Source organism: Oryzias melastigma, linkage group LG7 (assembly GCF_002922805.2).
Source record: "Oryzias melastigma strain HK-1 linkage group LG7, ASM292280v2, whole genome shotgun sequence".
Taxonomy (NCBI): Eukaryota; Metazoa; Chordata; class Actinopteri; order Beloniformes; family Adrianichthyidae; genus Oryzias; species Oryzias melastigma.
In genome coordinates, this window is record NC_050518.1 from 28,869,709 (window position 1) to 28,883,026 (window position 13,318).

Here is a 13,318-nt window from a genome sequence, read left to right on the forward strand (position 1 = left end):
TTTTTCTGAATAATAAAAAGGCAAGAATATTATTCCAAACTATATCAACTTAAAGAACTTTAAATATTTTACTCTCCATAAAATGTATTTTGTCAAAATTATACAAGTTAGAAATAAGTGCAAGATAACATCAGGCCATTAATAACAATAAAATAAAATGATCTGGAGGGCCGGATCCGGCCCCCGGGCCTTGACTTTGACACGTGTTAAAGGATCAGGGGCTTAAAGAGTTTGCGGTGAGTCCGTGTCCTGTCACATGTTCGATCATCATATAAGCCAACAGTCTGAAAAAGGATAATATTACTTCTGCTCTCAAACAAAATCTTCTCGTTTCTGATAAAGAAGGAATTTGTTTGTAGAGAGAAAGTCTTTCCTGCATCATCGGGGCAGACGGCGCCGCTTAACGTGCAGCTGACAGTGGTAAGTGTAGCCGTCTGCTCACAGACCATCCATGCGTGGCAGCCCGCCGGCCTCAGTCTACCTTCTGTCTGTCGCTAACAGATGTCCTCTCCTCGCTCTCCATCTCCCCCCTCCCTCTCCCACAGTTTCTGTGCCGAGGTCACCGTGGCGACTGGCTGCCGTATTCTTACCTCTCCACCATCTGTTTGTAGCGTGGGATGTCTCTGGCGTACAGCAACTTGTTGATGGGAGAATCCTGTTAGAGGAGGAAGCCAGAAGCAGGTCGTGAGTACCCAGAAGGTGACGTGGACTCGCTGTGAAGGAGCAGCAGCTCCGCAGCGCGGCGCTTAGCTCACCCGGCCCAGCTTGTGGTCGGCGATGGTGCAGGAGTCCATGAAGGTCTGCGCAATGACAGACAGGACCGCGTCCACGTGGTCCGACGTCTGCACGTCAAAGATGAACTGAGGGTTCTTCAGGATGTTGATCCAGAACCGCAGAGGTAAACTGAGGAGCAGAGAGACTGGGTTTTTAACAAGCTCACACCTGATTGGTCGGTCGTTGACCAGGATCATGCTCGTCAGAGGAAGTCTGAGCTACAAGCAGATCCTCTGAATGTAAACACAGGATTACAGACATCAGGGATACCCTATTGTCGATCCCGAAGGAAGTGTGGGTACATCGCAGGCATGTTATTTGGTTGACACACACACCATTTTCTGATACGTTTTTGCTCCACTAAAAGTTTTTCTTCCTCCTAAACTCCTGAAGGTTGTTCAGCGTCAGACTCCAAACTGTGTTTGCAGCTGCTAATGTGTCTTATTTTTTCTCAACAGGCCCAAAGTCGGTCACTTAAAAAGAACCTCCAGAACGCACACAGAACATTTCTGTTACCGTCAGCATGGCAACTACAAAAGCACAGGTTTATTTACGAGCTGTTAAAGAAAACATGACAGAGGAACTTTTTATCATGTTGTAATCTCACATATTCATCTAAATTAATCACGGGCAGCTGTGGTGCAGAGGTAGAGTGGTCGACCTCCAATCAGAAGGCAGCAGGTTTGGATCCCGCCTTGCCTGGCCATTTCTCAAAGTGTCCTTTGGCAAGAGCCTGAACCCCACATTGTTCCTGGTGGCTATAGGTTGGCGCCAGCAGAGCCGCCATAAGTGTGTGAGTGGATGAATGGTATCGTAAAGCACTTTGGGCCTTAAAGGAAGGTAGTAAAGTACAAGCACAGTGTTTGCTGTTTACCAAATCAATTTATAATACTTGTCCGATTCCCTTTAAAATCAGCTTTTCCCAATAAGTGTGTACGATAGAGTAGCTGAAGTTACATGTGTAAAATGTCTTTAATCAGTTTAAAAGATTGGATTCGAATAAAACTGCGTACACGAGCCTGAAAAACTGATTACAACAAATGTTAACATACGTCACACATGTAATCAGAATAAATCATTCTGACATGAGCAGAACTGTCTAAAATTAAGTAGAGGAAAAAATAATATGTTTCGTTGTAAAAAAACAAAGTTGCAGCTTTGATGATCTTCTAAACATGCTTTTATTATTAATAATATTATTTTAGAATAACTGTTTGCTCATAATTTTCTAAATCTGTGAAACTAGTGTTTTATTCTTGGGCGTACAGACCCGGAGGAAGGGTTAGAGTTTCAACATTTAGCCTTGGATGCACTTAAGATTCGTGCGGGCAACGCAGCAAAGTGGATTTTGGTCACAAGTAAATGCGGAATCACATCAGCCTTTACTTAGTCTGGACACGATTGGTAACACAAATTTAAATGATTGTTTGCACAGATTTTCAGAACTGCTTGGAGTGCTATTTCTGTATTCAAAACTCAAATGTAGTCCTAAGCCTTCCTACACCATAACAAAGCACCCTCGCCTGGTCACAAACACACAGTTATGAGTCTGGCTGCTCTGTAAAGGTGTATTCACACCAAACGCAATTCTCTGAGCAGAGGTGGACAGTTTCAATGTTAAGTCAATGGTACAGACGCGACATGAGACGATCTGAAGTCCCTCGATGTGATTTGAGTGATGAGGCGTGAATGGGAATGAGCAGCCAAAATGTAAAAATCTGAAGTTTGACAGGTCGCTGCGTCGCATCTGCCAATCAGGAAATCAGTTTTGGGCATGCGACATTTTCAGTGACTCAATCAGTGGGTAGAATACTAGACCAAAGCGAGCGTTAATGCCTAGAACTTTCATCTTTTTCCTTTACTCATTGGAGCGGCAAGGTTGCAGAGCTCATAAGGCTACTTTGGGGTGAAGGCGAGGTACACTTTGGGCGGATCGTCGGCTTTTGTTCCTGCAGCGAGCTCACTCTCTCTCTCTGCCACCATATCGAGCAACTCTGCGGGGTGCAGAGGCTGCTGGCTCGTGCCTCGTCAAGACATTAAAAAAAGGAAAAAGGTCTCCTAATGTTATTTTTCCCCCTCGGGTTAATGCAAAACAGTGAGTCCAAGCTCAGCCACAGAAACACAGCAGGCTGTCATACAGACACAGCCCCCTGTACCGGGAAAATCTATAATAATCATATAAACCCAAACATGGAGACATGATTACTGGTGTTTTTGTAGAACTCTTCACAATAAATAAACCTGATTTATTTCTTAACATCATCTGGGTCTTCATACATTCTAAGTGAGATATCAACAAACACCGTTGCTTATAGCGACCGTCCTAAATGCATTAGCTGGTAGCTCCTCCCACATGCGGCCGCCACGTCAAGCTCTGGAAGACATTTTTTGTCAGGCGATGAGCAGCGAATATGTCCTTCGATGAAAGAGGGGCGGGGCACATGAATTCGTTGGACGAATCGCATTCGGTGTGAGTGCAGCTTAAGAAACAGGGTTCACTCATGCAGCTGCCAATCGGTCCTGATTCCAGAACTTCCTCTGGAGCGCCACACCGTCGATGCATAGCGTAAAGTCCAGCGATTGGAATGGATTATTTCCATGCACCACATTCGGATCAATAATCAGTACAACCCACCTATCAGGAGTAATTTTGGATCCAAATGAGTCCGATCAGGTCAGAGTATTCTGAACAGTGTGTTTACGTGATTTTTATTCTGATCAGGTGTTTAATTGGATAACTAGTGTCCGTGCAAACTACTGTAAGGGGCACCATAAAGTTAAATTAATGATTATAAATATGAGCATTAGGTCTAATTTGCAAAGTTGTAATTCTACAAGGAAAAAGTCATGCTTGTTTGAAAATACAGCTGTAATTTTACCAATCACAAAGTTGCATATTTACAAAAAAAGTAAAGCAGCTTCATGGAGATTGTTGAGCAGTGTGATCTCTCCACTCAATTTCTCTGAAATTTTTACAGCTGTCTTTCTTGAAACCTTTTAAAATCTGGAAAACCGGACTTTTCCCTTGTAAAATCCCCAAAGTTTGAAGAACATATTTACGATTTTAGTCTTGTAAAAGGTTGACTTTATTCTCATATATTAGTTTATTTTTATTCCTTCGTGGTCCAAATGCTCCTTCATAAGTCTGTATGAATATGAAAAACATTGAAAAAGTGTGGTCACACCTGACACATGTGAACATCAGACCGTTGAGCTGCTGTTACCTGTTGGTCTTCCAGATGTGAATGGTCTCTGGGTCGGGGATGCTGTGCTGCTGAGCCTGCTCGTCCAGCAGGTCAAAAAAGTATTTGACGGCCAGCGGCACAGGACGACTGGTGCTGAGGATGGCAGTGAACAAATCATCCACGAACTTCTGCAGCGTTCCCTGAGAGCAACCCAACAAAAGAATAAGGAAAAACTTTAGGAGTCAAAGGGCCTGTAGCCGTGGCAACGCAACAAAGCCAGCTAAGCTCCATTTTTAAAGAGTTGGAGATGGAAAACACAGGTTGTGCTGCTGAAACGTGTTTACACATGAAGCTTTAGAGATCCCACAGCAGAGGCATTTCTGCTACTCACAAAATATCCTAATGGAGGGCACCGTGCATTATGGGTAACACACTTCCAAATTTAAACAACCCCACAGATGCTTTATGAGCAGCGATTAGACCACAGATTAAAGAGACGGTTTTCCCGCGGTTTAAAGTGCTCCATCCACGCAGATGCACAGGAGGAAATGACACGCTCGGCGCCGCAGCTGCATGAAACTTTCATGTCCTTAAGCGCCGCAGCACTTTACAGGTAACTGCCTTTAAAAGTCTGCTTTAAAGTTTGCTGTCAGAGTGGAAGGATTACAGCGCGGCGTGTTGGCTTCACATAAATTATGACGATTAATATTTCACACATTTTAAATAATGCAGATTCACCCTGAAGAGTTTTTTTTTCTTTTGTGTTAAAAGTTTAATTTGGATTTAGATCATTGGCCAAATTGTTAAAGGAAATAGTTTGAATAACAATAGCGAAAAAAAAAAGTTTAATTAGCTGTGAAGGATGTCAAAGATTCAAAGCCAGGAAACACCAAATATTGCAATACCTCAAATGACCACTGGAGGCAAAAGGGAGGAATTTCACATCAACTATATTAAAAATCAGAGTTCATGACATCAGTGTTTTCCATGTCTATTGTTTTAATATCAACTCTCCAGGCCCCGGTTCAAATCCCAATCAAGTCCTTCTGTATGCATATTCTCCTAATACGTGAGTGGGTTTTCTCTGGGCACTCCAGTTTCCTCCCACAGACCAAAAACCTGCTCCATAGGTTTATTAGTTTCTCTAAATTGTCCCTTGGTGTGTTGGTGAGTCTGAATGTGTGGTTGTGTGTCCCTGTTCACCCTCGCAAAACAGTAGTCAGGAGAGGCTCCAGTAACCCAATGACCCCAAAATGGACTCAGAGGGTTCTGAAAGAGGACGAATGAATATATTTCTATGCAGAGGGAGGTTGGTTTGATAAACCGGGCCCCGGCGGTCAATTCCCTCTGCTGTAGCTCTCGTGGGTCTAGATCAGGGGTGTCAAACTCAATCACACAGGGGGCCAAAATCCAAAACACACCTTAGGTCATGGGCCGGACAGGATAAACATTTATTAAACACTCTGAAACAACATTTTTAAAACTTTAAAGCTTATAATATTATTGATAACTTTTGAATATAATTATGAACTAGATATATAGCATTACCTGCGATACTAGTGTGAATGCTGTAAGCTGAATTTGGCCACTAAACATGCTAGTGCTGCTGCTGATAGCTGAAGATGCAGAAATTGATAGCTGAAAACGCAAAAGCTGATAGGTAGCTTAAATATTATCTAAATGCCAAATTTACCTAAAAAAACAAAAAAAAAGAGAAATAAAAAAAATACCTAAATTTCAACATAGCCTAAAAAACTGAAAAAAGCCTAAATTAGCAGCTAGCTAAACAGCTAGCCTTTAGCTGAAATATTAGCAAAAATCCAGAACAGCCTGAAACACACAAAAAAAAAATCTGAATAATAAAAAGGCAGGAATATTATTCCAGAATAAATCAATATAAACCTTAATAAAACTTTCAATATTTTACAATGTTTATAACATCGGGCCATTAATAACAGTAAAATAAAATGATCCGAAGGGCTGGATAGGATTACCCGGAGGCTCGGTTCCGCCCCCTGGGCCTCGACTTTGACGAATATGGTCCAATATTGATATGCTAAAAGTTTTAGATTTTCTATCATCGCTATTTTCCATGTCAGCTCTGGGTTCTGTTCTCTATTGTCATTTACTTCTCCATTCCTCTATTTGTAGTTATTTATTCTATTTAGTTCTCTGTGGTTCTTTTTGGTGCAGTGCGATTCACGTGTTGTTCCTCTCCCCCGAAGGGAACAGTGAGAAATTTTAGATTCCTGGTGGATCGTGCGTGTTCCTGTTCTTGGCCGTGGACCTCGCCTTTGGCTCGTCTTGGCTGTGGACCTCACCCGTCCCCCAGTCCTATCTAGCTGAACTCTATTTAAATAAATTAGATAAGCTAATTCTTCCTTAATAGTAAATCTCCTGTCCATCCTAGGAGAGGATCTCTCCCTCATGTACACATGTCTGAGGTTTCTCCTTTGTTTCCTGAATCAGGTTTTTTATGAGTTTTCCTTACTGGGATGGGGGGTCTAAGGACAGGGATAACCACTTTTATTTAGTTTGTTTGGTTTAGTTTAACAATCAGCTATTGTTTAAATGTTATGAACAACCTTCTGCTTCTGGCATGAAGCCCATAAGGCCATTTCGGGGAAAGGGGGAATAATTTGCCTTTATTAAGATGTTTGATTATACTAGCAATCAAATGTTTCTTTTTTTATGGTGTGTTTGATTGACAAATGAGTGGATCCAAGGGTGGAGCATCTCTGGTCAGTGTTCCCTGTCCCACTTTATCCATTTACTTTCCCTACTGTCCCTTCAAGCAGCTGAACATACAGATTAAAGCTGAAGGGCACTTTTGGTTTTAAACGTTTCCAGGAAAGATTCTTTTTATTGTTTTGATGCGTTTCACACATTCACAGGCAGTAAAATCCGTGATGCGGGTTGGGGTTTACCTTCATGGAGAGCAGGCGGGTCAGGTAGATCTCGGGGATGGCCTTGGCCCTCTCCCCGCCTCGCTCCCTCATGCTGCCTCTCCTGTGTTTGTGCATCTCGGGCTCCTCGCTGGCTTTCACCAGATGCCACAGACGCACGCCGCCTTCCTCCCCGTCGTCCAGCATGGGGGTCTCTGGTGGAGGGGAGGATACAGTGTTTGGAGACAGTCTTCTTTTTGATTATTCTAGATGAACATTTTCATTTTAATCAGATAACTACTGGACTGTAATGAAGCTGCTGCGTTAAAAATCATAAACTTTGACCGTCATGTGTTCAGTATATTGTTAGAAAAGATTCACAGTGAAACGCTGACCTCTACTGGCCATTCTCTGTATGTAAACCTCCTCAGAAACCGAAGGAAAGAATGAAACTGGAAAAAAGATCTTATTAAATCTTATTTGAAGGTTTGCACTAATTTCAAATCCAACAGAACATCCTTTTTTCTGACCCTCAGAAGTAGAAGTTGGGTCTCTGCAGCATTGGGCAGCTCTGGTTGAAGAAGTAGAAGATGCAGTTAGGTGCCTTGCTCAAAGACACTTTGGCAGGTATGGATGATGCTGGATCCTATCATTCCATTCAGTGAATATCAAACACAGAACTGTCTGAACATGTTCTGCCTCTCCGTCCTCCGAACTCATAACATTTGATATCATCATTTTTTTATTTTAAAATAAATCGTTCAGAGCCTTTTAGGGCTTTTTTATTTAATTTAACAGTTATCCTTTTTTTAATTATTTTTATGAGGATTTGTCATAAAAACATGGAATCATAGTTTTTTTCCCTTAAAACACATTTTTAAAGTATTACTACTTTTGTCCTTTGCCTTTGTTTTCTTCAGGTAGTTTTTCCATTCATCACTACGGTTTACATAACTATGATTCTAACTGCACATCCCAATGGACTATTCAGTAGTTAAATTGACAGTTGTAGCCTTTTTTTGCTGTAAATATTGATCTTATTTAGTTTTCTTTACTGATTTTTTTCTCTGCCATTCTTGTTTGAATCTGTTTATATACTGGAAAGGATGAAATGCTTCATCTCAACAGGCTTTATCCTCCCATTTTTGATTTAAATGTCAGAAAGAAAAAAATAATAATACATTCCTGGGACTCACTTTCTCCAGGCATGTAATCGTGGCTGTCATGGAGGAGATGTTTGCTGTTCCTGGAGACCAGGGCCACCGTGGCTCCATCAGGGACCTGCACGCAAGAGTTTCTCCTTCAGCTGCTGGTCCGTTCTCACCAACAGGAACTGCAGCGTACGCAGGAACTGCACTGACCTTGTAGTGCTGCAGCGTGTTGAGGCGCTTCCAGGAGCCTTGCAGCACAGACGTCAGGTCTTCGTCTGACAGGATCAGGTGACCTGCGACCCCCGCCCGCCACTCTGGAGGTGAAAGTGTTTGTGTAACACAAAACCAAACAATTAAGCGTCATCTTCAGATGGTGACGGCACGCCGTCTGCGAGGCTGACCGAGGTTCAACGAGTCGATGTGCGGCCTCTGAGAGAAAGACGTTCCCTTCCAGGTCTGCTCCAGGACCTTCTCCTTCACTTGGGTGATGGTGTCACAGTCCAGGACTTTAGCGGGAACCGTCTGAGCGGTGGAGCCTCCGCTGGCATCTGCCGCTGGCATCACAACATTTAACGTCTGGACACGTGTAAAGAGACGGTTAATGCTGAGCAGCAACAACAGGACATAGGGACGTCTCTCAAAAAGTCTCACCAGCGTGCGGTACTCCACGTCTTCTCGGAGCAGCCGGTTGTCGTTGAGCGTGTACTTGGCTTTTCCCGTCACCGCGTCGACTGGTCCTTTGTCCACCTGGTGCTTTATGGCTCTGAACAGCATGTAGAAGGACTCCCCCGCCGACTCCTGATCAGAAGAAAGAACTCAATCCTCTAGAATGGGGGTCTGCAACCTTTAACACTTAAAGAGCCATTTGGGTGGTTTCTCACTGATCACAACCCGGCAGGAGCCATACACCCTTTACAAAATAAGACTTTGTATTTATTCTATTGTTATCTTTATGAAAAATATAAATGAACTATCAATTTTTGGCATTAATGAAACAAACCTTAAGTGAAAATATGATTTTTTCTCCCAAATATTAAACTGTTAAAAGTTATAAACTGAGGTTCTAAAGACATCCTTTCAAAATAAAACACTTCCGGTGTCACACAGAATCATCTCGACGGAGCAAATCTAGCTGAAGGTAGTGTAAATTCAGCGATAAAAAAAACACTTATTTTTAAACGTTTGTGGTGCTTCTTAGCCAGAAATTCATAAATCTAACTTTCTAAAATTAAAACAGAGCTAATTAACTGTATTTTTTTAACCATGAAGCACACTTAAAACACTGGAATTTGTCCAAATGTTTGGTTCTTAATTATCAAACCACTATGGCTACTGTGCTTTGGAGGCTCGCAGAGTGATGAGTTTTTATTATTTTTTTAACTTTACATTACAGCTTTGTATTTTTCTTTAACCAGAGAGCCACAATAGAGGAGCAGAAGAGCCTGACGTGACTCTGGAGCCTCAGGTTGCTGACCCCTGCTCTAGAAGACGACTCAGATAGGAAAGTGACCACATCAGGATCAGATTTTATTCCTAAATGTACATTCTCATTTCTCCACCTTTAAATTCAAACTTTGAAGAATTATTTGGAAATGTTTCCCTCCTAATGGAGCAGCAGTTCCATGACTTTTCAAAGTTTATTCAAATCTTATAAGAACTTTTACATCTGGCGTTCAGTGCAGCACACAGCGGATTACAGAGTCACATAGTTTTTACATACCCTCAGAAATGTGTAGAGACAGATGGACATCCAGTTGGTCAAAAGCTTCTCCACCACAGACTCAGTCCTGCAGGTTACATTTAAGAAACAAGAATCAGGAAATGAATAAAATCTTCAACCTTTTTCAAGGTATAACGTCAGACGTTATTTTCACGGACCGGCCTGTACGAAGCTGAAGAGTGTTTCTGCATTTTTTTCACCTCCGGTTTTCAGTAACTTTTGAGTTTATCTTCATTCTCTGTAAAATATCTTCAGCTGATTCAAGCTTTATTTGTTCACTAGATTTCACGTAGGAACCACCAAAATATGACATTGATTTTCCCTTAGCTCACATCTGTCAAAGTTGAAGCTAAAAAAATAAAACATTAACTTCCACTCAGTCTGACTTTTGAGGTCTGATGGATACATTTTTTAAAAGTATGGTCCCTAAACTGTTATTTTCTAAATATAAAAATAAAAGCAAATCCACCGTTTGAAGAACATTATTATCAGCCTCCTCGTAACATTAGAGAACTGATTGCTGAATATTCGAAGGGTCTTTTTGTTTCCTCTCTGGATCTATTTAGCCTAAAGACATTTTCCTAATATGTTTAGTTTTAGTTAACTTTGCTCACTTGGGGGTTTTAATCAGAGCATTTGCTTTAAGAAAGTACTGGGTGGATTTTTGACATGACCGAGCGACTTGACATGTGTTAGATGTGGTGGACAGAATCCTGGAGTTTTCTGAAATAAACTTCCTTCAGAATCAGATTAGAAATAAAACGGATAAATGTGCTTTTTCTTCTTTGTGGTCCGGTACCAACTGTCCCACAGACCAATACCGGTCCAAGCTCGGGGGGTTTGGGACGACTGCTTGAGCCGCCGCCTCACCTCCTCAGCATCAGCTTCGGGTTCTTGGCCACATATTGCTCCACCAGATCGTTCAGCAGCGTCTTCAGGATGTCTGTGAAGTACTCCAGCTTGCCGTGCAGGGCCACCGTGAGCAGTGATGCCACGTAGGCCCGGTCCCGCGGCGAGAAGGTGCGCTGGGCCTCCAGAGTGTGAATAAACTGCAGCAGCAGAGAAGATGTGAAGCGGAGCGGCTAAAACCATCAAGTCCTTCTTGGAAACGGAGACTGACCTTGATGAGGAAGAGCTTGCTGTTGAGCAGGTTGGAGAGCTGCACCAGGCCCTGCTCCACGGTCTGCCGCCGGCTCTCTGGGATGTCTAGATCTCGTCTCAGTGGCGACTCCTGGTGGCCCGGGAAGAAAATGCGCTCTGCGTACGCTCGGTAGTCCAGGAAGGGAATCCCTGAGCCGACCAAGTCGCTGGACATGTCCATCATCTCCGTCATCAGGTCTGGAGGAAAAAGTAAAAACTTCTGTTGAACAAATGTTGAAAAGCTGTCTTTTTTATTGTTCTTCAGGTGAACACCTGTGAACTCCTTCTTGCAGCGGTCCCTGACGCTGGTCTCCAGGTTCTCCAGCTGGATCTGCACCTTCTTGTAGTCTCTCATGGCCTGTTTGCTCTTCCTCCTGACAGGTGATGGAGATGAAAAGACAACATTTAGAGCAGGGCAGGCCAAGACGAGACAGAAAAAAAACATAAAAGGTTCTAAAAATGTGGATCTGATGTTGTTTTACATCAGCCTTCCAAGAACATTTCTCCATAACATCAATAAACTCTCCCGATTTAAATCCTTCTAAACTCCATTAGAACTTGTTGTTTGTCTGGTTTTGCTCTCTGTTCTCATTTGTGGTCAAAGTTTTTCCATACTTAGAGAGATCCGAGTTTCCTGAGAAAACATGTTAAATGGAAGATTTTTTCCACTGATGGAGTTGATATTGATCTGAAAAGTCCAAAATCCAATCATCCTGGAAAGGAGCAGAGTGATGCTAAAGCGTTCTGTCCAGAAATTAGCTACGCTGTTTGCAAAACAAGCTCAGTTAAAGGCTGCATGCTAAACAAGGCAAGCAAAGCACAAACAGCAGTTAAAAAAAGGCTGACCAACAGTAATGAACAGTGCTTTTGTTGTAAAATCATATTTTATGAGTATATTTCTAACAAGAAAAACGGAAGAAAACACATAGATATCCTAATGAAGTGAAAAAGAGCTAAAAATAACATAAAAAAATGTTAACACAAAAGCTCCACTAAGTTAAGGAAAGAACTGGAACACCAAGAAAGAGAAGCTAATACAACAATAAAACTATAGTTCAACATTAAAATCAAGAAAAAAACAGACATTCTGAGACGGAAGAAAAGGGTTTCGAGATGGAGAAGAAGGTTTATCCTTTAACACCAGAGCTTTAGCTGCAGTGTTGACGTTCTTTGAATTACCATTTATTTTTAACCGTGTAAACAACATAAATCCAACAGATTTTGAAAGCTGATAAAGGCAGCTTTGTGCTAATATGCAGTAATATACAGCAGTTTATGCTATGCTAGTTTTGTTCGCTACATTACTTTACCTTTGCAACACTTTATCCCGACCAAGTCCCAATACGAAAGATCCCCGCATAGAAACATAACTTCATAAATGTCAGCGACACCAAAAACATGATTAAAAAACAGCTGTGCAGTCATAAACGTGCAAAAGCTAAAAAAATCAGCTTAGAACTTTACATTCTAATGTACACTCTCATAATACCACCTGTCATCTCACCGGATACAGTTTCAAAACAAGAATTATTCCAATGTCTCATTTTCACTGCAGTTAACTTAGTCTTTGTTTGTTTCCACTGATCTCGTTGTTCATGAAGGTGATGTGGAAAGTAACACAGATTATGTGAAACAATAAAGGTTTATTGAAAAAAGCGTCAGTATTTATACAGGTGGATGAGGTCACAGTGATGTGGCTTTTTGTCACAGTGACCTGGCAACACGGCACAGAGCCAGAAACCAACACAGAACTCAACTGGAGCAGCAAAAAGTTGCACATTTGAAAGGAAAACCTGGAAAAATGTGGATTTTTTTTTTCTTTTTCTGAAGTTAAGTTTTAGTGAGCAGCTAGAACACAAACACAGCACTATCAGCTTTCGTCTCTGTGTTTCATTTTACAGCAGGTTCAGGATAGACTCTTCTGACCTGCTCAAAAAACGGAAGCTCCCCCTTGTGGTGAGGCAGAAAACTACATCCTTCATGAGTAGGAAAATAACTTTAAAAAACTGAGAATAAACCTAACATTATGGGGCGGGGGGTTGGCTATCAATATGAACTCCTTTACCTTCATAAGGAAAGCGATATATAAATGTTGCTCATCACGATAGGTTAAATAAAGCTTCAGTTCAGAGAGATGTTCACCTCTTAGTGCTTGTTTTTTTGGTTTGATGACTCAAAAGTATGTTTAAAGAAAACTACGCAGTGACACATTTGGGCAATGTGACTGGAACTTCTTTTTCAGAAGTGCTTCATCACATTTTAATCCACACCCAGCAGCCAATCAGAATCGAGTATTCACCGGGACCATGATATAAGCAACCTTTTACATTAGATTCCTTTTGGTCCAAAACTGATTTTCTGTAAAGAATTATGCTGATTGCATTAACAGTCAAAGAGTCACAGTAGTTCTAAAAATGTGTTATTTTGTCATCACTGCTGACAGTTCAGGAGTTAAAGAACCTT

The 13,318-nt window shown here is 41.7% G+C and overlaps 1 protein-coding gene across 1 annotated transcript in view; it reads right to left on the bottom strand.

Annotated features, from left to right (window-relative positions):
* The window catches only part of LOC112159745 (plexin-B1), a gene marked incomplete at its 3' end in the record, with an annotated part of 98,229 nt that overhangs the window by 6,989 nt on the left and 77,922 nt on the right, over window positions 1–13,318 (bottom strand). Inside the window, 12 exon segments of the mRNA XM_036212959.1 lie at window positions 591–655; window positions 756–903; window positions 3,999–4,159; window positions 6,887–7,059; window positions 8,041–8,125; window positions 8,206–8,309; window positions 8,397–8,571; window positions 8,647–8,793; window positions 9,716–9,782; window positions 10,586–10,764; window positions 10,836–11,053; window positions 11,129–11,229. Coding sequence (XP_036068852.1) covers window positions 591–655; window positions 756–903; window positions 3,999–4,159; window positions 6,887–7,059; window positions 8,041–8,125; window positions 8,206–8,309; window positions 8,397–8,571; window positions 8,647–8,793; window positions 9,716–9,782; window positions 10,586–10,764; window positions 10,836–11,053; window positions 11,129–11,229 — 1,623 coding nt within the window.